The 27,571-nt window shown below is 42.5% G+C and overlaps 1 protein-coding gene across 2 annotated transcripts in view; it reads left to right on the forward strand.

Moving 5' to 3' along the window:
- Nucleotides 1-27,571, forward strand: part of SNX31 (sorting nexin 31) — a 49,645-nt gene that overhangs the window by 16,563 nt on the left and 5,511 nt on the right. Inside the window, exons 1-9 of one of the 2 annotated variants that reach the window (XM_063080099.1) lie at nt 4,583-4,605; nt 4,911-5,022; nt 8,796-8,886; nt 9,829-9,916; nt 11,428-11,497; nt 16,904-16,996; nt 17,833-18,036; nt 23,675-23,788; nt 26,713-26,790. In XM_063080099.1, coding sequence (XP_062936169.1) covers nt 4,583-4,605; nt 4,911-5,022; nt 8,796-8,886; nt 9,829-9,916; nt 11,428-11,497; nt 16,904-16,996; nt 17,833-18,036; nt 23,675-23,788; nt 26,713-26,790 — 873 coding nt within the window. Of the gene's footprint in view, nt 1-4,582; nt 4,606-4,910; nt 5,023-8,795; nt 8,887-9,828; nt 9,917-11,427; nt 11,498-16,903; nt 16,997-17,832; nt 18,037-23,674; nt 23,789-26,712; nt 26,791-27,571 lie in introns of those variants that run through there. The other variant, XM_063080098.1, reaches the window with a different exon arrangement.

The following is a 27,571-nucleotide window of genomic DNA, read 5'->3' on the forward strand; positions in this document are numbered from 1 at the left end:
GATGGACTAGGTTCAAATTTTGGCTGCCCTACTTTTGATTTATGTGAATTGGGGCAATTTACTTAGCCTCGTTATATGTCAGTTTCCCTATCTGGAAAATGGGTAGAAGAGCTCCTTTATTGTAAGGTTGCTTTGAGGATTAAATGAACTGATACCCTTAAATCATGTTAACACTTATGAGGTAGTCACACCTTTATTCATGCCAGTCCCTTTTTCTCCTCCCAGCCATGCTGAGAGATGGCTTTTGCCATGATGGAGTGTCTGCACACCTCTCCAGCCTCCCCTGCCACTAGGTGGTGTCAGATGGGGCTCAGAGCTGTGCTCCCTTACATGCTGAGCCTCGCAGCACCTCGAGATCTCTGCTGCCCTCCTGACACATCAGGTGCGATTTTCACTGCACTTGGCAGCCCTTCTGAAAACCCAGGGGTTCAGCTTCTGGGCTGTTGTCAAGTTTCTTCACAGATGGTTTTCCTTCTAATTGTTTTCTATTTGCCTCCAAAAGTAGAGCAGGACAGAGGTATCTTTGCTCCTGAAGATGTTCATAAAGGAGGTTTTACAGTATGATTTTTTAAAATTAGAAAATGAAATTTATTGCTTACAGTTTCTGAGGCTGGGAAGTCCAAAGTCCAGGGAACACATCTGGTGAGAGCCTTGGTGGTAGAAACAGCGATCCAGGGGTCTCACATGGCAGAAAATGGCAGAGCAGAGAGAGACTAACCTCTTATGTGCTTTTCTTTTAAAGCCCTCAGAACCACACCTCTGACCACCATTACTAATCCATTCAGTAGGGCATGGTCCTACAATCTAATCACCTCTTCAAGGCCCTACCTTTCAATTACCGTAATAGGATTTCCTACCCTCAACAGTTACAGCGGGAATTAAGCTTCTAATATATGAACTTTGGAGACACAATTCAATCGATTCACAGCATTCCGCCCCTGGCCCCCAAAGTTCATGTCCTTCTCACAGGTAAATACACTCATTCTGTCCCTGAAGTCTTAACTTATTTCAACTCCAAAGTCCCATCTATGAAATCAAAACAAGTTATCTACTTCCAAGATACAATGGTGGGACAAACATAGGGTACATATTCCCATTCCAAAAGGGAGAAATAGGCCAAAAGAAAGGAATAACAGGTCCCAGACAAGTCCGAAACCCAGCAGGGCAGGCATTATTAAATATCAAAGCTGGTGAATCATGTACCTTGACTCTATGTTCGACCTCCTCTGCATGCTGGTGTGGGGGTTGGGTCTCCAGGTCCTCAGGCAGCTCCACTTCTAAGGCTTTCCTGGTCTCAGGTGATGCTTTAGCTCTCCCAGGCTGGCATCGCACACTGGTAGCTCCACAGATCTGGGGTCTCCATAGCGGTCCTGTTCCCACGGTTTCACTAGGCATGAAGATGTTGGGGTTTCTCTGCTGCAACTCCGACCCCATGTTTCTGCTCAACATTGCTCTAGCAGAGGGTCTATGTGGTGAATCCACCCCTGTGACAGATCTCTTCCTGGGTCCCCAGGCTTTTCCATACAGCCTTTGAAATCAGAGTGGAGGTTCCCAAACCTCCACAGCTCTGGCATTCTGCAAGCCTGCAGATCTAACACCACATGGACTCTGCCAAGGCTTCCGGTTTGTGTTTTCCAAAGCTTCAGATCCAGCCACACCTGGGGTCAATTTAGTCATAGCTAGAGTAGCCAAAGCAGCCAGGGTGTCGGTGCTGGAAGCAGCTTCCCTAGGTGGCCCTGGGCAGTGAGCCTGTGGAGGGTGCCTCATGCCTGTTCCCCGAGGCATTCTGTCTCCCTAGTCCTCTGAGCCTGTAGTGGAAGACAAAACCTTGAAGATCTCTGAAATGCTTTCAAGGCCTTTCTCTCATTCTCTACCACATGGCCAGGCTGCTGCAAACTTTCTAAATCTTTATGCCCTTTTCCTTTTCTTCTGTACTAATTTCCTTAGTTAACGGTCACTGCGCTACACCCTTGCTTTCATGGCCAGGTTGGAAGTTTTCCAACTTTTTGCTCTCTGCTTCCTTTTGAATTATAAACTGTTGAATTATAAACTGTGGCTTTATGTCATGCCTTTTCTGCCATAACTCACCGTAGGCTCTTGCAAGTAGTGATGCAGCTTTCTGAATCTACAGTGCGATTTTGAAAAGAAAATTAAGTTTGAATCAGGAAGGTGGTCATGTGTTCATTATGCCCTGTCCTTCTTTATCCTGTCATTTATAGTTTGTACAGTTGACAGCTATGTATTGGATGGGTGCTGTGAGCCAGCACAGCTCTAGAGATGGGGGACACATGAGTAATAATACCCAGTCTGGTTCATGGAGTTTACTATCTTGTTGGGGAGATAAAAGTCACTGGGCATGGTCTTAAATGCAGTGAGTACTATGATACATGACCAAGCACTACAATTGGGACCTAGAGGACTGGGCACCATGCTGTAGGACCGACACTGTGATACTGGACCGAGCACTATGATATTGGATCGTGTTCCAGGAAAGGGTTAGAGATGTGTTGAGATTTCATGCCACCACCTGCAGTGGCTTCGTGCCTACTTATCCCAGTGTGTAGTACAAATATCGTCATTTTCTATGTGTGACCTGGTGAGAAGAGGGCTGGGGGCACTGCCACAGGATGAGTGTTTGACTGGGAGACAGAGGGTACCATGGTCTGGAAAATCTAAAGGAAGTGACATCTAAGCTGGTATTTGCAGGTTTCCGGGGTGGGTAGGGAGGGAAGATTATATATACTCTAGTTTTTGTTTTTTCATTTTTCCCATTGGGGAGGAAAAAACAACAAACATAACATCTCGAGGTCTGGGGAGACTCAGGCCTGACATTAGTGGAAAGGAAGCAGTAGACACTTATTATTGGGGTGAGTCTGCTCCCACTGCCAGTAGACTCTTCCCCTGACCCCTCCAGGGCCAGAGTGATTTATTGGTAGTAAAAAGCTACAGTAAATACAGGAGAGAAATGGCTGGCTGAGCTTGCAGCAATATTGCTCCTGCAGGGCTGGTGGGAGGCTGGCAGGACCGGAATGAGCAGTGGTGATTTGTGGATTTGCCAGACCATGAAGGGAGCCCAAGAAGCAGGGATTAGGTGGTTTCTCTGCCTGGGTATTCTCACTGTATGGGATGAGTGCAGCAGCCTGCAGTTTCCAAGTGCTTATTGCCAAATAATCATATGCTCCAGGCCTGGCTCTCCGGGGCTCAGCATACCCAAGAGCGTCTTTCTGCCTCTGGGTAAAGACACAGTATATTAAAAACATGAATATGTGTGACCTTCCAGGAGCCCTTCCAAGGAAAGCCTCTATCAAGGATGGCCAAAGCCAAGCTGCAGTAATAAGAGGGGTTTTGCCTCTGAAGGGGCGTCTAACCGGCTAGCCCCAGTGCTTTATGTGCAGTACCTCATTTATTTCTCACAGCTTGCTGAGGGAGATGTTATTATTATCACTTCTGCAGCAAAAGTAACTTGTCCAAGGGCACTCACCTAATAAGTTAAAGAGCTGTGTGGTCCAAACCTCGGGAGCCTGGATCCAGAACCCTCTGTTCCACTGATGTAATGAGATACTTTAGAATGGTGGTAGCCCACCCACCCTTGTCCCCTGTTTGATCCCCCTTGTTTTGTGTATCTAGATCTCCTCCGACTTACTATGCTCTGGCTTTTTGCCCTGTGATCACCTTAGAGGTAAAGGGACTATTGAAAAGGCAAAACAAAAGTTTTTAGACTGTAGACATTTTTATGTTCCTGGTTCTTAAACTGGAGTGTTCTAGGGCCCCGTGTGAAACTACATGTTTGAGAAAAAGAAGACTGAGAAGGCATTTGGAGTGGGTTTTGTGTGCCTGGGAAGTTAGGGGCAACTTACTTATTCAGGAAGTTTTGTCCATTGTGGCTGTGCTTGGGGGCTCTGGGAAGTGACTGTTTCCCTATTTCCTTTTTTTTTTTTTCTTAAAGATGATCGGTAAGGGGATCTTAACCCTTGACTTGGTGTTGTCAGCACCACACTCCGCCAGTGAGCAAACCGGCCATCCCTATATAGGATCCGAACCCGTGGCCTTGGTGTTATCAGCACCTCACTCTCCCGAGTGAGCCATGGGCCGGCCCTCCTATTTCCTCTTAAGAATGTTTTCCATTTCCCTTATAAAGAAGTGATTAGGGCCCATCATTAAGTTTGTTGGAAGTTTAGAGCTTGGAGAGTCCATGTATGGATTGTCTTGGGTAAGCACCATGGCTATCAGACATTTCTCTGCCTCAGGGCAGAATATCACCAAAGTACATTGATCTCCCTGAGAAATTTAAAGATTTCTCTGGTTGTTATATTCAATTGAAAAGAGCACATGTTTTAAAATGTGTTAAGACAGCCCATGGTATTGGAGGGTTTCGAGGTTTCTTAACCTCGAAATCTGAAGTGGGGCAGTCTTGTGAAACTGAGCCCTTTAACTTGGGCATCTGATGTTAACTCCAGGTAACTGTGTTATGATTGCATTGTTGGATACCCACTTGGGATCCAAGAATTGAAGAACTGGTTGCTGCGAAGAAAAACCCCACACATTTAGTGTCAGAAAGTATCTGAGATATGAACTTTTAGGGATGCTTGGAAATATTCAAAAATGGGAGAGTTAATTCTGAGCCTATCCAGGATATAAAGGATTTTATCAAAACCTTTTCCTCCAAAATGGATGCTATGTTGTTTATTTGGAAATTATTCAAGCTTCATGTTATTGCTTTGCCTCAGCCCCTCTCCACACCCCTCCTCACCCCCTCTAACCACTAACCGCCCCCTCCCATATCTGCACTGGGCTCTTGTGTGCCTCAGGTGCTGTATGCCTGAAGAGCTCCAGGGACAGGAAGCTACTGATTGTTCACTTGCAGTTTGAAGGATACTGTGGAAGTTTATTTTGCTTTCCTTTTGATTACAGAACACATTTAACATCAGTACCGAAAAAGCTTCTCTGAATATATTTCTGCCCGATGGAAGGAGTATTAAAGTTGAAATCCTGACATCAGATACTGCTGAAAGAGTCCTGGAGGTAAACTTTGAATTTAGGAATAATTCTGTTTGAAAAGCAGGGACTAGCATATTGTTATTTCTGGAAGCTTTCTGTCTATTGCTTTACTCCGTGGATGACTTTTCTGCAGAGGTGTTGAGATTTACTGGGAGACTGACCAAGGACCCTGAGATTCAGCCAATCCTCCATGGTCTCTTTGACTTTTACCCTCCCTGTGGGCATCGATTTTCCAGAGATCTCTTAGGGCTTCCTATAGCTGCTGTCACTTCCCTGGAACTTAGCCAGGGATGTGGCCTGGAAATATGCAAATTGCCTAATTAATGGATGCCCCATGGTTGGGAGCAGGAGGGAGGGCAGAACCTAGATGAGTCTGAAACAGGCCACACCCTGGTGGGTGGTGACGGGTCCTGGCTGAGGGTGATGGGATTTCTGGAAGGCTCCTCCTCCCCCACAGGGAAAACTTACGCCGGTGCTCTGTCTCTGTCAGGTCTAATACCAGGCACAGTTTTAGTCAACTCTCTGAGCATTACAAGGACGAGCCCCAGAAAGCATCCTGTCTTCTTTGGATGTGGCGTCCCCAGCTCTGCCTCTCGACCTTTCCTCCTCTGCCCAGCTGGGCTGCAGAGGGGATGCTATCTTCTCATACCCACATGCTGCTCCTAAGGACTGGCTCCTGGCCCTTTTCCTTTGGAGGGTTTTAGTTCTAATCTTCCAGAGAAACATACAGGAGAATAAAGAGTTATAAATATTGAGGAAGTTGGGAAGTTTCTGGGATGCTGGGGTTAGGGTTTCTGACCTCTTCTGAGCTGGGACACAACATGGGAGTGCTCCCTGGTGGGCTCCTGCCCTCAGGCTGCCTTTACCTAAGACCCAGTCAGCATCTGACTCCTCTTCCCAGCCTGGAGGTCCAAGCCTGCCCTTGCCCTCCTGGCTTGAGAGGAGCAGTTTGCTTCCCTGGATTAGGAAACACCCATTATCTAGATCTTGGTCCTGCCCAAGAATGACTATTTTGGACCTTTCTTTCTACTAAAGTCACCGAGTACATCCCACCCCTATCTTGTCTAGACTTCTGTGTTTCTGGCATGGTTGAATGGTCTCAGCAGCAGCCAGTTGCTGAGACCATCAATGGAGAAGTTCTCCTAGGCCCCTCCTCCTTCACCCCCAGGTCCCACTAAGCCTGTACCCCAAAGCTCTCTCATATTCATTGCCTTTCCATTGCCTCCACCCCATCCCCACGCCCTGACCTTAGTTCCAGCCCTCAACATTTCATAGCTGCCCCTAACTAGTCTCCTTGATTCCAGCCTTGCTAATCTTCTGTGTTAATTTCCAGACAGTCTTTCTGAAAATCCTCAAAGGCCCTTGATGTGTGAGGGGATTTATACCCAAGAAACAAAAACACATTTTCCTAGATTGACTTCCCAGGACCTACAAAGTGTTAGACAGACACATAAATGAAGGGGAGAAGGACAGTAATAGTGAGAGTGGAGGCCACAAGCTCAGATGTGTCCGGGGCCAGACGGGAAACTTGGGTGCAGCCTCACGATGGGAGATAATTTGGAAATGGTGGGGACTGTGCAGAACTGGAGAGCACCTGCCCGCCTGAAGACATCATCATTGACATGTTTTTCACACGCTGGGCTCACAGGTCAAACCAGCCATACCTACAGCTGAAGTTGGTGGTGGTGGTAGCTTGGGGTCTCCTATCTGCTGGGGTCAGGATGAGCCCTGGATTCAAATTTTAGCACTGCCTCATAGTAGCTGTGTGAATTTGGTTAAGTTGCTTAACCTTTCAAGACAACGTCTAAGTGATTATAGAAATAGTTCATGTTCCCTAAACAGGGGCAGTATGGTTATTAATCACTATTGGTGGTGTTATTGATATTAGAGGGAGTGCTGCATAAGTACTGAGTAGGGCTTAGTCCAGGGTTCCACAGTACCATCTGTTTTGTCCAGTGTCCCTTGAAATTAACAGCATAGATTTGATGAGATACATTTATGGTCTTTGGGAAACATGCTTTTTCCTCTTCCAATCACATTGGCTTGTGGGAAATTCAAACCCACGACACTGACATCATTAGATTAGGTAAGTTTAACTGGAGGTTCTACCTTAGAAGTGGTAGAGTTTCCATAAAAGGAAAAGTGAGCACTTGGCCAGCCGTAGATGTCAATTCCCTTCCAGGGACTGGGGAATTCTCTAGTTTGCCCAGAACTGTAATTTAAATTTTGTAATTAAAAACATTTTTCTGCATCTTTCCCAGCATACTTGCTGCCACTCACACTTTGCTTCCCCCGTCCACCTCACCCCCTCCTGCTCTTTAAGGGCTGGCAACAAACTAAAAATCTAGTGCTACTGTAGTTTACTGATGGTATTTGTTTTGAGTCATCATCAACATTTGCTAAGAGGGAAAATATTACTGTGTCTCTTTTTGCGATGCTCACTTCTCTCAAAAGAAGGTGTTTGCATTTATGTCTTTATGAATTATAAAAGGCTTCTCCAGTCTCCTTTTTGTCCCCCCACTTCTCTGTCTGCCATGGCATGTAAACTTGTTGATTTCACTAAATGAGTCAGAAAAGCGAGAAATCTAATCCGAGTGGACATGGGTCAGGTTTACTCTAGGAAAAGATATCTTTACTACTCTAATACCTACCACACACATTCACTCACCCCCATGCACAGAAGAACATGTGCTTTGGTTTTGGGTGTTTTGCAAGGGCATGATAGAAAGAACGCGAATGCACGTTGAGTGAAAGTAGTGAAACCATTCCTCGGCTCTTGTTTATTTCCAAAGCTATGCTGGGAAGATCCACTCATACCAGCTGCCTGGTCAGACTGCATCATGAGATAATTTACAAATCCCTAACAAGAAAAGTATCCCTTTGCACCTGGCATTTGTACAACTGCCACCTAGAGAATTGGGAGCTGTGGTTAGAGTCAGCTCGTGCGCAGTGCTTTGAAGGCAAATCCTCGTGTGTTATAAAGGTGATTCGCGAGTTAAGACTGGGAATGCAAAGAAATCACTTGCCATCCCAGGGTTACAGAGAGGCCGGGCTGGGTAGGTGGGGGGAGATAGCCTGTGGTGGTGTGGAATTCCTGCTAAGAGAACGTGAATGGATGCACGTGTGAGGTTACAGCCTGATGACCCGATGGCAAAAATGAAATCACTGGGGTTGAAATGAAAGCCTTTGATACGAAGAAGAATATGAAATGAAGGCAGCCCATGCCTGGGATCTGAGGTTTTCACTGAGCAAACGCCATCATAAATTACACTTGACCATCACAAGAAACATCAAAGAGAAGCAGGCCTGGGTGCCAAAGGAAGATAGTAGCACGTGCACTTTTATACGCTAGCTGAGCAGTGGAGAATGACCCTTTTCCCAGTATCTGGTAATCCAGACAAGAGGAAGTCATACTTATGTGTGAGCCCCAGGGCAGATATCACAGCGGGACAGATGTTGGTGGAGAATGGCTGCTGCCCTCCAGGGGACAGTAGAGACCAAGATGATTGGGGAAACGCATCCACATCTGAAATGGGACAACCAGCCTCAACTGAGGCCAGTCTCTGTCTATTGTGGGACTGATTTTTATTTTCTTCACTCTAATTTTATGTATTTCTAAATTCTCTAAAATGATTATATACCATTTTTAGATTCCAAAAAGATTTCTTTGAATGCCCACTAGCCCATGAAAGCATGTTTTATTGATGTGTACAGGCAATTTTAATTCTGCATGTCACAGTTTGGAAGCACAGTGGCCACGCTTAACTTTCCCTTCTTTTGCTTGTCTTTGGTTAAAGGTGGTGTCACACAAAATTGGACTGTGTCGGGAGCTCTTGAGCTACTTTGGTCTCTTTCTCATTCGGTTTTGCAAGGAGGACAAGCTCTCTGGTAAGAGGAATGAGGGCAGCCAGGACGTGGGGTGGGTGGGTGTGAGCAGGGGCTCAGCCCAGTGGATGCGGGAGTCACAGCTGAGGGGCCCCTCACCCTCAAGTGTGTGGTCCCTCCCACTGTTCTCAGTCCCTGCACCAAAGGTTCAGGGGATGAGAGGTTGCGTCCTTGTTCAGGGTGAGTGGGGGACGAGCAGCTCAGAGAGGTGGCACGGTCAGGAGCAGGACCTCAGATCATTCCAGTAGCTGCACTTCCTCTGTGCCTCCCACAGTCCCTGTCCTGATGTCCCTCTCCCCTTTTCCCCTGGGCCTGGCCCCTGACCACCAGCCATGCCACAACCTTTTTGTGAATGCAGTTCTAGACTCCAAGTATCAGGATATCCCACCACAGCATCGTCTCTCCTTTTCGAGGACTATTTATAAAATGTAGATGATACAAATACATTTTTATTCTTTACAAAAAAGTGTAATGAGATAGTGAAAGATGGCAATACGATACACATAGCTTTTGCTTTTCTCTCCAATATGTTCTAGACATTACAAGGTTTTTAAAGTTGTGACATGGTATCAGTTATCCTCAAGTTGTAAATATACATCCTCAAGAAGCTGTGGGGAGGTTGTTTTGAGTTGGAAGTTAAAGAGTTTGGCTCAGTGGCTCGGAGCTGTGTGCTGGCGAAGGTGCTGGATATCTGTGGACTTTTCTATTTATCTATATCATAGTGTAAAATATCCCCTACTCAGGGTGCTGGTATTTTATGAGGATCAAATAATATTTATTTTTTGAATGAACTTCAGAAAGTTAAAAATTTCGTGTAAATGCAAGAAAATATTGTTTTGTGATTTTATTCTTACCAATAATGTCTCACTTTCTCATCTTAAAGCTTCTGTGTATAAACTACCTGTCCTCTTTCATCCAGTAATGCTGCCTTTCTCCTTCCTCCAGTTATGAAAAAATTGGCAGACTTTGAACTCCCGTATGTTAGCCTTTGGAGTTCTGAAGTGGAAGGTTGCAAGGTCGGGCTCAGAAAGTGGTGAGTAAGTGCTTAAGGTGACAGGAGGGGCTTGGGGATGTCTGACCACTGCTGATCAGAGCTTGTCAGTGTCACACCACATCCACTCACAGCCGACAGCAGGAGAGACCAGGATCTTGGCGGAAGGTTAACTGGAAAGTAATGAAGAAGAGGGAGTGTGAAATGAACCAGAGTGTTTGTCCTAAAAAATAGCAAATGGAGGATGACTTCCACTGGTCTCATGGGAACATTCCAGGGCCATTCCAGGTGGCCGTGCGTTCTTTATCTCTACCCCGCGGCAAACAAGAAAGTAAGGCTTGAAAAACGGGCAGAGAGGGGATTGAAATGGGTAATAGTGAGAAATGGCTGGCTGTGGGTTTGCCCTGGTTACTGACTGTATTAATTGAAGAAATTTGTTGATGGTTACGAGCAGGTCTGATTCATCTGTTGAACTGTGGTATTCCCTGAAGGCAAAAGGTGGGCTCAGCCAATTTGCAATGAATTTGAACTCTTAAGTATTAGGCTTACATTCCTAAAGAGTATGTCCCAGGGCCACCGATATTCCTGGATTGATAGGACACAAGTGTCCCTCTGCAGAAGATACCATTATTTCCCCCGGAAATAGGGGGTCCTATAGAGAGCAAACGAACAGAAAATAACAGTGGGAAGCAGGACACTTACCCTCTCCCAATCCTCTAATCTGTAGTTCCCAGTGATTACCATGGCAGTATTGGGCTGCTATTTAGGTTCACTCTCTCCCAGCCGAGTTATTCAGTCATCTGAGCACAGAATCTGTAAAGAAAGGTGTTTTTGAAATCTAGGAATAGTAGTTAGCTTGACCTTGTGACACTTTGCTAAAGCTCCAGTTTGTGGCTTTGAATTTTGGAAGGATATTCTGAGCAAAACTAGGATATTTCAAGTTTATATACAGCTGTTTGAAAGTATTCCGAGAAACGGTCAAAATCTTGTGGCATGGAACCCTGAGAAGGGAGAAGGACTCAGCTCCTTCAGTTAGATAAATGATCTAACTCCTGGGACTATGGGAGTCTGAAAGTTTAGAATGTGGGGAGAGAGACTGAGGGAACACAACTGAGGTGGAAAGCCTGGGCAGGAGGTCCCCAGAACAGCTTAGGTGACAGACGAGGTGGACTGGGTACAGGATAGCAGATATGGTATGGGCACGTATGGGGCAGGTGACTGTGCCAGGTATTGGGTGTGGAAAGGGAATCCAAGACTTGGTGCCCAAGAGTGAGGCTGAGCCCAAACAGGGATTCAGACCATTCCCCTAAAGCTTTATTTTTTGCGTCTTTACTCTCAAGGCCCATCAGGCAAGAGCTTACAGTATAATGAAAACAGGAAACAGAAGAGGTGGAGGGACAAATTGAAGGCTAAGCAAGTATAGGTGTGTGGCTTTGTTAGAAAAGGGGGTGCTGCCTCCTAAGGCAGAGGCCACCACGTTGGAGAGCACTTACTCTCTGGCGTGCCCATTAGCCATGTCATATGAATTAATTTGACGCTCCTGAATTGTGCAGGTATATGGATCCATCCCTCGACTCCATGCTGATGGACTGCGGAGGGGCCGTAGATCTGCTCTACATGCAGGTGAGGGTCAGCAAGAACTCTCACAACACCATAGATTGTGGGCCATTTTGGTTTGGAATCATTCCAAAAAAAATTGTAGTCGTTAAGAATTCTACCTCCCTTCCTACAATAGACAAATTCGTAGAGACAGAAAGTAGAATAGAGGTTACTACGGACTGGAGGAAGTGGGGAAGGAGAAGTCATTGTTTAATGGGTGCAGGGTCTTTATTGGAGGATGATGAAAAGTTGTAGGTAGAGATAGTGGTGATGGTTATACAACACTGTGAGTGTATATGATGCCACTAAATCATACACTTACAAATAGTTAAAATGATAAGTGTTATGTTGAAAATATTTTACGATGATAAAATAAGTCAAAAATTTTTAAAAAGTAGTAGAGGAGTTCAGAGACAGAAAAAAAGACTTGTACAACTGTTTTAGCAATCAGTCTCTGAATTTGCAGCTGGACACTCTGCACACACTAGGAGTGTCACACTAGGCTAATGTGACATGAGCCTAGAAAGGATATCCCTGATAGGTTAAGGTCACACATGGTCCCTAAATCTCACTCTGGCATAACCTTCTTTCCCCTGAGCCAACAAGCAGCACAGCTGCCCCAGGTGGCTTCATGGACAAATGGCCTGAGCATTTTCACTGGGCCCTGCGCTTGGAAGGGCCTGTGCTTGGTTAATGATCTGTTGTTCCCATCTTGAAATTCTTAATGATCTTTGAACAGGGGACCCCATATTTTCATTTTGCACTAGGTAGGCCCTGCAAATTATGTAGGTGGTCTTGACTACTTCTATCCCCCAGTCTCCAAAAAGGTAAATTCAGGGTTTGTCCTCTTTTCCTTTCCCTGGCCTCATGTGGTGAAGGTTCTACTAAGCAGTTAAGATGGTACGCAGATGCTGCCTCAATGACACCACCTCTGGGACCCCACCACAGTTCTCCACCTGCTTCACCAGCTGCCCCCAAGTGTTCACTGTCACCAAGTCACCATCTTCAGAGACCTGATTCTTTCTGGGCCTGGCTTGACAATTCAGGGAGGGACATTCAGAAACTTCTTTCAATATCCCACAATCTGTTCTCAATCAGCAGGCAGGGTGGTGGGTCATATTCTTGCCCTGTTTAAACCCTGCCAAAGTATTGCATCTCTCTCAGACTAAACCCCAAATCCTGCTGTACTTGTTTCATCTCCTCCTTAGCATTTCCACCATCTGACAGTGTATGTACGTGTGCGTGTGCATGTGCATATGTGCGTATCTATATATCTGTTTACTGTCTCTCTGTCTCCTAGAATGATTTCTCTGTGTAGGGAAGTATTTATTTATTCACTGCTACATCCCCAGAAACTAGAACTGTTCCTGGCACAATGTCAGCATTGAATCCCATGGCGGGCCTGGCATTGTATTAATTGTTTTAAATGCATTGTTTCATTTAAGCTTCATAATAACTATAAGGCAGTTGGTGCCATCCACATTTTTATAGAGAAACATCAAGTTTGAATGGCCAAGGGCAGAGGCTGTCTCCTTCCTCCCATGTCCTGGGTGTCTAGGATATATGAATGAGTGAGAAGTGGTTATCCTTTTAAAAAGTTAATACAAAAAGCTCTCTTGAGTTCTGATAAATAATGGAGTCATCATAATTAACCATTAAGGGATATTCCTTTGATTTTTCTAAAGTAGATGTGCCTGCTGATATCCAAAGAGCCAATTGGATCCCCACACCTTTTTCTTTTCTTCTCCTTCCTTTTAACTTGAGTGACATTAAGAAAATGAGAGATTGCATATAAAAGTATAAATTTCTGGGTTTTCTCAAAAATATTGAAGCCTGGGTCAATTCTGCATTTCAGCAGGGCCACTGCTGGCTCGTGCAGTAACTTTGTGCAAGTTAGAAATAGGTGCCCCCTCCTGCCGGGGGCCTAGCCTCACGTCGGGGCCCATGGCGTGGTGACAAGAGTGTGGGCTGACCTTTAGCCTCCTAACACCCCCATGGCCTGGTGTCCTCATGCAGGACCCCACCTGCACACAGGTCCCTAGCCTTCCTCCACTGTTCTTCAACTAGCCAGAGCCGAGTGGCTGCTGTCTTCCTCTGAAAGGCACGTGTTCTCCATTTCTCACTGTGGCATCTTCTGAAGAGTGCACTGGAGTGTGTCCGACTGAAACTCATGAAAACCACGGCTTCTGTGGTTTCACTTGATTTTTAAAATTGGGTTCTGCATATGTCCCCATCAGCCAGTCTTCAGGAACCATGTAACTGAGAAGAGACATTTTTCTGGATTTGACTCATTCATTGTCTGGACCTACTTGGAGTGAAGTTCTATATATAATGCATCTGAGTGACAACTTATAAACACATAACCAGGGTTTACTCTTTTCAAAAGCAGTGAAACAAAAACAGGTCACCTCTGCTGTAAGACATGTAAATCTCTATGTTTAAGGATCCCGGGCGCCCCGATGAATGGTATGTCTTCAGTCAGTGCCTACTGCAGTGATTCCTGTTTACTGCTTTATTTAGCCATGCCTTCTCTTTGACATTGTTGCCCTGGACTAATAGTCCTTACAGGGCTCTAACCTCAAGTAGAATTCAGGAAAGAAAAAGACATTTAGTTCTTCAGGCCCATGCTGATTCCATTCTGTTATAGTATGTAGGTTCAGATTTGAGAACAGTAGTAAGGAGAAAGCCTTGGGGTGTGCAGCTGCCTACCTGGGAGCAATTCAGTGGCTTGGCAAGGGCAGGAGGGCTTGGTGTGGTGGTCAGGCCTAGGTTTAATCTAACTCCTGCCACTTACTAGCTGGACCATCTTGAATGTCATAACCTCTCTGAACCTCAATTTACCCATCTGTAAAATGGTGGTAATTGTTCCTACCCCTTAGAACAGTTGGGAAAAGTCAATGAGAAAACCTTATCTAAAACACACTCTCAACAAGTATTATTTTTCTTCTCTGTTAACTCATATTCTTTTCCCCCAACCTAAACAGCAATGTCAGAAATGTATTCAGCTTTTCATTCTCCTCTTGGAGATAAGGCAGAACCTGCCAGCATCACCAAGGGACATAACACAGGGACTTAACGTTTAGACTAAGATGTAATAATAAGCACATGTAATTGGCCAAGAGTTATTGAGTGTTCGCTGTATGTAGGACACTGGGCAAGATACACTGAGATGAAGGACACAGGATCTTCCTGAGAGGTTGATAGTCTAACTGAGGAACAATGACAAATTATTTTCAATCGTGAGAAATCAAAGGAGCACAGGTGAAGTGTATGCTGCTGATGAGACGCACAGCTAATCCCAGCCGACGTGGCTGAGGGAGACGGGCGCTGGGTGCCAGGAGGACAGGGGAGAGCGCAGAGAAAGGTGCCTAGAGCTGGCTGCAGACAACAGGCTTTATTACTTCTATTTTTCATTTTGCTTCACAACAGTCCTGATGAGCTTCCATAGGGGGCAGTTGTCCTCCAGGTCATTTCTGCCTTTGAGCTAGTGTTCTGCTTAAACCTGCAATGGACTAGGAAGCAACGGAGAAACTCATTAGTGATTTGGAGTCTGGGAACACTTGCTGTTGGCAGTTAGTTACCCAACAATGAGCAGATAGGACCCAATAATATGTTCAATTTTAATTTTTTTAAGTGTAAAATTTGTTTTCATCTCATAAAAAGTGTGCCAATATGGAAGAGCTCAAAAACAAAAGTAAATGACACCCCAAATCTTAAATCAGCTATACACATAAACAGTTAACTTTTTTGGTGTGTTTATTTCATATATATTTCATTTATAAGCACACCTATTTTTTTGATTCATAAGTAAGCATACAAAGTGTTTTGTTTTTGTTTTCTATTTTTTGTTTTTTAAAAACTGGGATCTACTACTGTGCTCACTATACTCTTACTTTGTAATTGATATTTTTTTCATATATCAATACATCATGGTGTTTTCCCATGTTGTCAAATATTCTATATAATTTTTAACGATAGAGTAACCTATTATTTGGTTATATCCAAACTCAATTACCTGTTTTGGGGCATTTCATAACAGCACCTACTTCATAGGGTCGCTATAAGGATTGACTTTTGTTTTAGAGCAATTAGACATTGCCTGACACATAGTAAGCACTTTCATTACTTCGTGCAATAGCAGTAATGGCCTTATCAATATATTTTTCCCTCATCTATGTTTATGATTCTTGTAGGTGGTTTTAGATTTGTATTGCCAAATTACCTCTATAAAGTTCTACCAATTTAAATCCCATCAGTCCTATGTGGAATGTCCTGGGTCCCTAAACTTTGCCAATTCTGATTTTAAATGTGTTAGTCTTTGCCAAGTTAAGAAACAAAAAATTCTTTGATTACTAGTTTGTCATTTGGATTTTTTTTGGGGGGGGGTCAACTGCCAATACATATCTTCTGTCTGTTTTCCTATTGGGGATATTTACATTTTTCCTATTGCTTTATATAAATATTAACTCTTTGCCATATATGATGCAGTCATTTTTCCTGGTTTGCCATTTGCTTCTTCATTTTATTCCTGGTGGTTTTTATATACAGAAGTTTTACGTTTTCATGTAATTATATATGACTATTTCCTTATTGTATTAGTCCGTTTTGTGTTGCTACAACAGAACTACCTGGGACTGGGTAATTTATAAAGGAAAGAGGTTTATTTGGCTTATGATTCAGGGACAGCTGCATCTGGCACCGGCCTCAGGCTGTTTCTACTCATGGCGGAAAGTGGCAGGCAACTGGTGGGTACAAGCAGATCACATGGCGACAGGAAGCAAGAGAGAGAGACAGAAGGTGCCAGGGTCTTTTTTAAGCAACAAGCTCTCGCTGGAACTAACCGAGCGAGAACTCTCTCATTAATCCCCCCTACCCCAGGGAGAGCATTAATCCATTCATGAGGGATCCGCCCCCATGACTCAATCAGTTTCCAACACTGCCACATTGGAGATCAAATTTCCACATGAGTTTTGGAGGGGACAACACATCCAAACTCCATTACTTATTATATTTTGTCTTTTTTTAATTATTCTTTTATTATTATTTTTAACAAATCGCTGCAGGAATAGGGGAAATATTTTGTCTTTATATTTTAAAAAGATGTCCTCTACTTCAAGATCAGATAAAAATATTCACCTTTATTTTTTTCTGGTTCTTTTATGGTTATTTACATTTAAATATTTAATCTATTGAGAATTTATTTGATTGGTGTGGGGAAAGAGCTAATTTTATTTTGTCAAGTGTTGCCAATTGTCCCCAAACTGTTCAACAATCTCTTCCTACCACTAATTTAAAAAGTAACCTTAATAACGTGCTGAATCCTTATATATATCTGCTTGGATCTGTTTTTATAGCCCTTTGTACGTGAGTATGTTTTTGTCAGATTAATTCCTCTAAGGTTGCTAATTTTACAGCTTTTGTTGTTTTAAGGCAATGCAGGACATTGAAAAAGAATGGGCTAGACCCACACAGGAGCAGAGGCAGAAATTAGAGGCTCTGCAGAAAGAAGACAATCAAACAAAGGTAAATCAAATGTTGTTTCAAGAGAAATCCCTGGAAGGGAGTTAAAGAAACATATTGAAATTGAGCTGTTTCTGTAATTTGTAGACCCCTCAAGCACTAAAAGTGAGACTCTTTAAAAATGAGAATACCTTCATTGATTTTTCTGGTTATAGAATTAATTAAACTTTATTGTTTAAAGATTCTAAAAAATACAGACAGTATATTGTGAGTCTTTTGCCAAGCTAATTAATGTACATCCTCCACATTATTTTTAGTGACTACAGAGTAGTTCATTTTATGGTTATGTTATTGTTTAGCTAACCAGTTTCTTATTATTGGAAGTCAGGTTGTTTCCAGCTTTTGCTGCTATAAATCACTTTGGCAGCAAGCACCATGCGGTCCAGGATTGTGTCTAATTTATACACGCTCTGTGTATTCACAGCACCTGCTATGGTTTGGGCTGCAGGTCCCTGAGCACTGCAGCCAACATCCCCTGTCCCTGAGTAGTGTTCTGTTGTTCCTCAGGATATACTTCTAAACATCCATATTTAGATCTTCTTTTATCCACACCGCTCTTTTCTTCCTACACTCAGGGAGTATTTTCATTCCCACTCTGCACCAAGCACTGTAACCGGAGCAGGGGCATGCCGGTGAATGGTGCAGGAATGGCCCCTGCCCCGGCAGGACACACTGTGAACTTTCCAGGGCTTGTTGTCAGAGAGCACAAGGGGCATTGTTACAGTTACTACGGCTCAATTCTCAGTGTGCTACTAGAATGTCTGTAGCTTCTGAGGTGAGGTTTCCATCTGCTTCAAATGGTCTTGCTTCCTCTACCCCTCACCCCACTTTTGGAGCAGTTTTTGGAGCTGTCCCGGGAGGTACAGCACTATGGATACATGCAGCTGGACCCCTGTACCTGTGACTACCCAGAACCGGGCTGTGGGGCCATTCTTTCGGTGGGCAATGACGAGATCAGCTGCTGCATAACCCTGCCTGACAACCAGACCCTGGACGTCGTTTTCCATATGAGCAGGGTGAAGTGCTGGCAGGTCACTTTCCTTGTGAGTATCTCGGCACCTTGCTTTGCCCGTGATTTTAAAATCCTGTTGTTCTTGGACCACAGTGTTCACACTAGGGAGACAGGTTTGCCATTTGAATGAATACCTTTAATGGGGTGGCCTGTAAGCCACGTTAAAGATCACCTGATTATAAAACCTATCTATAGTCTGGAGCAGGTTCCCTGTCCAGAGCAGTAGCAACACGGCTCTTCCCACCTTCCAACAGCAGGCCTCCCTCCTGCACATAGGGTGGCCATAGTAACAATAGCAGATAGTAATAACAGTTACTATTTATTGAGCACTTACTATGTGCTTGGTGCTGACAAGATCTCTGCCCTTGGAAAATGAAGACTGACCAGCAGAGCTCTTCTTAAGGATCCCTGGCATCATGCTTACATTGCTGTCTCCTTGCAAGAGAAACCCAGTGATCAGATATATTGAGTGTTTACCATGTACCAGGTGCTGTGCTGAGCACTGCCACATCATTTAATTAAATTCTCACAAGAACTCAGTAGGCTAAGTGGGATTATCCTCTTTACACAGGAAACTGACATTAACTAGTAGAGGACAAAAGCTGCTAGAGCAATCGGGACACCCACTGGTTAAATCCATGGACTACGGTGGGGGGACGGGGTTAGCTGGCCGAGTGCTTGACCTCTCCGTGGCATTTGATTCTGTCGACCATTTCTGTCTTCTCACACTCCCTCTCTGTCCTCCCCTATTTTGGGGGCTGCTTCTCCCTCTGACCATTCCTGAAATGCTGGTGTTTCTTGGGGTGCCATTTCCAGCATCTTTCCTCTGTGTACTCTCTGAAATCAATTGCTCAAAACCCTTGCCGAGCCCCAGTGTTTGTTACTGCCTCTGGATGCCTTCCCCAGTGCCTCACAGACATCGCAGACTCAGACCCTCCTTCTTACGTCTGTCCTGGAGTTTCCATCTTGATAGATGGGACTTCCACCACCACCCCCTAACTGCCAAACCAGAAATCTTAGAATTATCGACTTTGCTCTCTTTTACACTACATGTTTAATGCTGATGGAGACCCATCCACTCTCCTACCTTGCTGTCTGACCAAAATCTCCCTTCCTCTCCACCCTCCCAGGTGTTCTCAACAGTCCCTGCACGGATGGACTGGACAGCTTCCTGACCCTTCTCCCAAACCTCCTCTTTTCCCCTTGGGGTCAGAGAAAATACGTTGTATGAGTTCAGTCCACTTAAACCTAGGAAGACTTGTTTTATGGCCCAAAACTTGATCTATCTTGGTGAATTTCCATATGCACTTAAAAAGAATGTGCCTTCTGCTACTGGGAGAGAACTCTATAAATGTCAGTGACTTTAGGGATTGTTATTTTTGTTTTGTTTTGTTTTGTTTTTTTCCTTAGCCTAATTCTTTGGAAGGTCATCCAGGTTGTTGTATATATCAGTAGTTTGTTTCTGTTTATTGCTGAGCAGTATCCCATAGTATGGATGTGGCAAAGTTTGTTAAACCATTCACTCATTGAAGAACATTTGGTTATTTTCAATTTTTAGCTATTATGAATAGAGCTGCTATACATATTCATGTATTTTTGACCACAAGTCTTCGTTTCTCTAGGGTAAATTCCTAAGAGTGCAATTGCTGGGTCATATGGTAATTTCATGTTTAGTTTTTTAAGAAACCGCCAAACTACTTTTAGGAGTGGCTGTACCTTTACCATTTTGCATTGTATGAGTGATCCAGTTTCTCTGCAGCCTCCCCAGCATTTGGTGTTGGCACCATTTTTTATTTCTGCTATTCTGATAGGTGTGTAGTGGTATCTCAGTGTGATTTTAATTTACATTTCCCTCATGGCTAATAATGTTGAACATCTTTTCATGTGCTTATTTGCCATCTGTACATCTTCTCTGGTGAAATGTCTCCTCTTTTATTCATTTTCTAATTGGATTGTTTAGTTTTTTACTGTTGAGTTTTGAGACTTCTTTATTCTAGATACTAGTCCTTTGTTGGCCAGCTGGTTTGCAAATATTTTCTCTCACTCTGCAGTTTTTCATCCTCTTGACAGGGTCTTTCACAGAGCAAAAATTTTAATTTTGATGAAATCTAATTTTTCTCTTTATGAATTGTGCTTTTGATATCCAGTCCAAGAATTTGTTCCTTAGATCCTGAAGACATTTTCTATAGTTTTTTTTTCTCTAAAAGCTTATAAAAGTTACAGGTTTTACATGTAAGTCTATGATCAATTTTGAGTTAATTTTTGTATAAGTTATGAAACTTAAGACAAGGTTCCTTTTTTCTTTGCCTATGGAAGTCCAGTTGCTCTAGCACTATTGAAATGCTATCTTTCTTCAGTTGAATGGCTTTTGCACCTTTATCAAAAATCAGTTGGGATTGTTTGTGTAGGTCTGTTTCTGGGTTCTCTATTCTGCATTTTTTTGTGGTTTTTTTTTTTTTTTTGGTGGCTGGCCAATACAGGGAACCAAACACTTGACCTTGGTGTTATAGCACTGTGCTCTAACCAACTGAGATAACAGGCCAGCCCCTGGGTTCTCTGTTCTGTTCTACTGATCTATGTGTCTGTTCCTCCACCAATACCACACAATCATTTTCTTTCTTCATAACAGTTTTATTGAGATATAATTTATATACCATATAATTCACCCATATAAAGTGTACTACTCAATGGCATTTAGTATATTCACAAAACTGGGTGACCATCACCACAATCAATTTTAGAACACTTTCATTACCTAAAAAAGAAGTTCCCATACCCTTTAGCTGTCACTTCCCCATTCCCCAAAACCCACCAGCCCTGGGAAAAAAAAAAACCCACTAATCTACTTTTTGTGTCTATAGATTAGATTTGCCTATTTTGGACATTTCTTATTAATGGAATTATATAATATGTGGTCTTTGTGACAAGCTTTTTCCTTGGCATGATGTTTCTGAGTTCATCCTTGTTGTAGCATGTATCAGTACTTTATTTCTTTTTATAGCCAAATAATGTTCCACTTTATGGATATACCACATTTTATCTATCCGTTCATCCACTGATGGACATTTGGGTTGCTTGGGTTGAATTATGCTCTTATGAACATTTATGCATAAGCTTTTTTGTGGACATATGTTTTCATTTCTCTTGGTTATATACCTAGGAGTGGAATTGCTGAATCAAATTATAATTCTATGTTTAACTTCTCGAGGAGCTGTTTTCCATTTTGGAAAATAGGCTGGCAGTTATATCCCCACCCGCAGTTTTTGAGGGTTTATATCCCCGTCATTAGTGTATGAGGGTTCCAGTTTCTCCACGTCCTTGCCAGTACTTGCTATTATCTGATTTTTTATTATAGCCAACCCAATGGGTGTGAAGTAGTATCTCATTGTGTTTTTATTTATTTCAGTCTTTTTTTCTCACTGGGCTTTGTATTGGGTGGTTTCTATTGCTACAGCTTCAAGATCATTGATCTGTTCTTCTGCAATGTCTAACAGTGCTGTTTATCCTATCCAGTGCATTTTTACTTCTAATATTGTATTTTTCATCTCTAGAAGTTCCACTTATGTCTTTTTTATATTTTGCATTTCTGTCCTTATGTTTATGTTTTTCTCTAAAATCTTGATTATGTGGAGCATATTTTAAATAACTGTTTTAATATTTTCATCTACTAATTCCATTATTGCTGACATTTCTGGGTCTGTTTCTTTTCTTTTTTTTTTTTTTTCTTTTTGTGACAGCTAAGGGGATCACAACCCTTGGCTTGGTGTCACCCACACCGCGCTCAGCCAGCGAGCGCACCGGCCATCCCCACATAGGATCCGAACTCAAGGTGGGAGTGCCGCTGCGCTCCCAGCGCTGCACTCTCCTGAGTGAGCCACGGGGTCGGCCCTGGGTCTGTTTCTATTGACTTTTTCTCCTGTTTGCAGATTATACTTTCCTCCTCCCTTGCATGCCAGTAATATTTTTTGTGGTATGCTGAATATTGTGCATTTCATATTGTTGAATGTTAGATTTTATTGTATTCCTTTTAAGAGTATTAGACTCTGTTCTGGCATGCAGTTAAGTTACTTGGGATTGGTTTTACTTTCTTGAGGTTTGCTTTTAAGCTTTCTTAAAGCAGGACCAGAGCAGTCTGTAGTCAGGAGCTAACTAAGCCCTTTTTTTATTAGCTACTATTTTTAAGACTCTATCCTATTATTGTCTCTCTACTGTTATTATCTATTATGGTCTCTCTGCTCTGGCTGATGAAAACATGAACTCTTTCCAGCCTTGATTGTGAGCTCCTGGAATCATTCAACCTAATGCTTGTCAGTGATTTCTTCCTTAGGCTCGTGGAGTTTCAGTCCATGTATGCATAGATTATTATTCAGCCAAAGATTTGAGAGTGCTCTCTGGAATTCTGCGTATAAAGCCCTCCTCTTTGGTATTCTGTCCTCCAAATTCTAACCTCAACTTCTTAAACTCTTATCTCCTTCACCTCAACTCAGCAAGACCTCTGGGCTCTGTTTGGGTTCCCCTTTTTTATGCCATATCCTGGAAACTCCTCCAGACAGCAAGCTGGGATAATTGTGGGGATCTTATCTGTTTTCCTTCTCTCTGGGTTAACGGTCCTGCATTATCTGTTGTTCAGTGTCTGAAAACAGTATTTCCCAATTCACTTTTTCCATTGATGCGGTCAGACCAATATTTCTAAAATATAAATCTAACTATAATTACTTTACTGTAATAAAGTACTATAATATACTTAAAAAATATCTTAATGAATGTCTGTTGACCTCAAGATAAAGTCCAGAATCCTTAACTTATCTGTAGGAGTTAAGGCTCTGTGATGCCAAGCAATAGAAGTTAACACATCTGATTCTAGTGGAAAAAAGCAATTTATTGGCAGGCTTAAGAGAGTCAGGAACCAAAGGAGCTCAAGGTTCCAAGGAAACAGGAACTCTTTATCAGGGCCTACTCCTTGGGTTTCTCTACTCTGGAATCAGATGAGGGGCACAGAGAGTATCTGTCCAGTGGGCCCAAGCTTGAGTTATACGTCACCCTCTGACTTGTCATTCCCTGACAGTCCTACATAGATAGCCTACAGTGGAAGAGGGATGGCTTTCCCAAGGAATTTGAGACTCCATTTTTAGGAGAAAGAGAGATAGATGCATATAGCTTAAAAATCACAGATGCTCCCTACCAGGCTTTTAAGATCTGGCCTTACCCTGTCTCTCTAAGCCCCCTCTCCACCCTCCCTGCCTGGAGCCCCTGCTTCAGCCACACTTGACCCCTTGCAATGTCTCTGCCATGCCAGGCCCCTTGGGCCTCAGTGTATTTGCTCTTGCTATTTCTTCTACCAGGAATTACCTCTCCCCTCCCCTGCCCACAAAACAAAACCACCACAACAAACTTGGATAGCTTCTACTTCTGCTCAGATGCCCCTCCCTCCAGGAAGCATGTCTTTACCCTCCTAGCCTGGGTTAGGTGTCCATTCTATTTACATCCATGGACCTGCTTCCCTTGTAACACTTACTGCATCAAAGTTTGGTGATTTACTTTTGTGGTTCTTCAGTAGACTGACAGCTTCTTGGAAATAGGGACAGTCTCACTCATTTTGATATTTTGCCTGACACACTAATGGGCACTTAAATTCTATTGAATATCAAATAATATCTTTTCCCTTGTAGGGGACTCTGCTGGATATGGATGGGCCCCAGCAAACTCTCAACCAGAACTTAGAGCTCAGATTTCAATACAGCGAGGATAGTCACTGGCAGTGGATTGTCATTTACACCAAGCAGGTGAGTTCTCAGGGCAGAGCATGAAAACCTTCTGTGCTGAAGTGCAGTCTTGCTTGCTGGGGTGGACAAAGCACATTACCCTAAACCAACTGGAGCAGGGCACTAGAGTATGCTACCCACTCTCTTTTTGGACTGTAATACCTTTTATGTTATTTTTGGACTGTATACCTTTTATGTTTGTTTGTTGTCTTGTTTTATTTTACTAGTCACCATGGCCTTTATATCAGTTAGAAATGAATTTAGTTTCCAAGGGGTGGAAGACTTAGTGAACAGTAGCTTATACTAGGAGTCGGCAAACATTTTCTTAAAAGGCCAGATGGTAAATATTTTAGGATTTGCGGTCCACGTGGTCTGTGTTGCAACTACTCAACTCTGTTAAAAGCAGACATAGCTAATACATAAAAAGATGGGTCTGGTTGTGTTCCAATAAAACTTTATTTACAAAAATAAGTGGTCATTTGGATTTATTTGTTGCCCCTGGCTTAGACAATACAGATTTTTATTATCTCAATAAGGATACTGAAAGTAGATGATTGGCATCTCTATCATCCTCTAGGCCTTTTCCAAGAAGATGAAAAGCCATCTCTATTATCTGGACAGCAAAAGCTTTACCCTACCCCCAATAGACATTGCATTCTGTCTCATTGGCCAGAACTGGGTCACATGACCACTCCTAGCTGCAAGGTAGTCTGAGAACCAAGCATCTAGCAAAGAGGAACAGGATTCATGATTGGCTTAGAGTAACCATGAGTCATCGCCTGGGGCTGGGCTCTTTACCATCCCAAACAAAATCAGGTTCTCTTAGGAGGGAAGAAGAGGCAATGGCTATTGGGTAGCCAATTATGCATGTCTGCCATAGGCTTATAACTAAAATTGTAGTAGAAATCCTTAAAAAAAAAAAAATCTAATTTTCTAAACACCAAATCCAACTAAAAAATTCTTTGTACTGAACTAACTTAAGCTATTTCAAATTGGAATCAAAACTACAGATGTTCTAAAATGGAATCAAAATATCAAGATAATCTTTGCATTGATATTATATTCAGCTTGAGTCCCTGGTGGTCACACTAAGTTCCATGGAGCATTCTGGTTTCCAGTAACCAAGGCTGCCTTTCAACTCTCTACATCCAGTAGTTGTGGTTATATCAGAGTCCTCTGAAAAACACTAAGTACTAAATAAAAATCCTAGACTAAAGAAATGGGTCCTTAGGTTCACCTTGAATATCAAATATCCTTAGGGTAGGATGGTTTGCTGAGGCAAGATTTGCAGTCACTTGGAGAGATATAGAGAGATTTTGGCAATAAAATTACCCCCTCTTCAGAATGCTAAGTGCTGTTAAATTTTATTATGGTCTTTTAATCTAGTCAGTAGCAAATGAGTTGAAGCCTTTATAGAGAGGTACAATAAACATTCTTTTAAAGGATTCCTAGTAAGGTCTTATTTCCTTTGGAGTTTGAGTTTTATTGATGTGCACCCAAGGAGTACTTTTGCAAAATGCAGAAATATGGCTTGTGTGCCTTGCAGATACAAATGAGGGCTTGGGCCCAAATCAATTCTTGGCCCTTTAAACAAAAGCTTGGTTCCTTTACATTTGATAAGCCTGACCTGGTTTATAGCGAAGTCCTAGTCTGCATATTTGTGTACATTGTATAGGAATATGGAATCCGTCCAGATTTTGCTGGATGCTATTAAACATCCATCCTACCCGTATCAGCTCAGGGTTTTGTTGTTTAACTATTTCATACTCTGGTTTTGTGTAGGTTACATATGTGAACAGATAAACAGGGCTAGTTCTTAGCAAAACTGGTAAGTCAAACTTTGTGTAAAAACTCCATGTCTGCTACTATTTTTCTTATTTGTGGCAACCCCTATTTCTTTCTTCCTTCCTTTCCCCTTAAATAAAATTAATTTCTATCATGTTCTACAGCCCTGCAAGATGTTGAGATATTACCCATGTGTAGCCCATTCTCCCTCTAGTTCTGCTTTCTATATCTTCCTCTCTAAGAGCTTTCTACTTTGGCTACCACTCCAACCTGGGTTTTCTCTCTCTCCTCCTCGTTATCCCCTCCAGCAAGGTGACCATCCCTGTAAGGTCTTATAGCCTCAAGCTTTGAGCTTTGGTTGTCTCAAATTTTAGTCGTGCCAAAAGAGAAAACTGCAAGCCAAGAATTAAGAGCAGAACAAGAGAGAGGAAGGATTCGTGGGAAAGGAACAAATGGGAAAATCAAAGGGAACCTTAAATTTGACACATAGGGATGAAGATCCTGGAACAAGAAAGCCCAGCTACTGGGTAGTAAGATGTATAACTCTGTGTGTCTTAGCACCAACAATGATGATTAAGCCACAGATGATATTGGAGGCAACTATCAGTCTTTAAAGTGAGTGATTAAAAATACTGGAAAAATAAGAAAGTGAAGAACAACTAATTTTTTTTAGTTCAATAAAAGCAATAAGGTGCTAATATATTCTTTCAAATAGAAAGATTACTATTTATGCCCAATAATAGGTCTCTCAATTATGTATACTATTAAGTATAGGATTGACCATCATCAGTTTATTTGGTTAACAATAATAAGTAGTTTTTATTGTTTGTTGCTCATAAAACATGATCTGCTTACAAAATAATAGAAAATATAGGATGCAAGGAAGGAATTTTAAGAGCAAAAAGATTAGTAATGAGATCCTGGCCATTTTTCATCTGTCTTTTAAAAACCTATTGTAAATAATCCATGTAATTGGGAAAATTTATGGTTACTTGCTAATAACATCTTATGCAAATTTCTGGAAGTTAAAGAAGAAATCTAAATTCTTGAAAACATGCTGTTGGAGGGCAGAGCTCAAAATCTGCCTTGTGGTATGAGGAGAAAGGAAGAGAAAGAAAATCTCTTCAGCTGAGAGAGTTCTTTATCTCTGGATTTCTTAGGCTTTTTTGCTGAGTAGCTGCTTGAAAAAGATGCTCTCAGAAAAGATGGTAAAGCTAGCAGCCGAGAATCCAGAAATGGTAAGTGCTGTTATCTGTGTACATTTTTCACTTTAAGTTTTCACCATCAGCCAACATGTGGAGACCAAACTGTGCTCATGAATTCCCCGGTGCAGCAGGTCTGGTCCTCAAGGGAGGGATCCAAACTTCACAGAAGTGAGCTCTTCATCCCTTGCTGCGCTCAGTAGTCAGAATGGCATGGTGGGAAGAGTTATAATTTAATCCATTTTTCTAATGAGAAGTCCTCTTTGGATTACAGAGAACTCTTTTTTTTTTTTACCCTCACCGTTCAGTCTGTATCATTTTATCTCCGCCTCATGGATCCTCTCAGATTTATCATAAAAGCTCCATCATAAAATCAGAATCTTGAACACAGTGGGAAAGATATTAAACAAGCTCTAGAGTTTGTCTCTAGAAAGAATCCATAGCCTCTTGATACTTCCATTGTGCCAAATGAAAATGCCTTTAGCTGTTGGAGGAAGCCATTGAGTAAAAGAAACTATCATTTTTTCTCAGTGTAAAATTAAACTTTATTTTTCTTGTCTGAAAAAATATTTTTTCTTCTTAAAGGCAGTATTATCCACAAACCAGAAGAAAAAAAATTGTAACATTCTTCTTAAAGCTATGCTCCTACATGAAAGCCTCAATCAATTTTGTTCATATTTGCCACTTTTAACTAGAGCAGAATTATAAAGGATTGTTTTATTTGTTGTTGTTGTTGTTTTTTTTTTTTAGATGACCAGTAAGGGGATCTGAACCCTTGGCTTGGTGTTGTCAGCACCACGCTCAGCTAGTGAGCAAA

The sequence above is a fragment of the Cynocephalus volans genome, chromosome 15 (genome assembly GCF_027409185.1).
Source record: "Cynocephalus volans isolate mCynVol1 chromosome 15, mCynVol1.pri, whole genome shotgun sequence".
Lineage (NCBI taxonomy): Eukaryota > Metazoa > Chordata > Mammalia > Dermoptera > Cynocephalidae > Cynocephalus > Cynocephalus volans.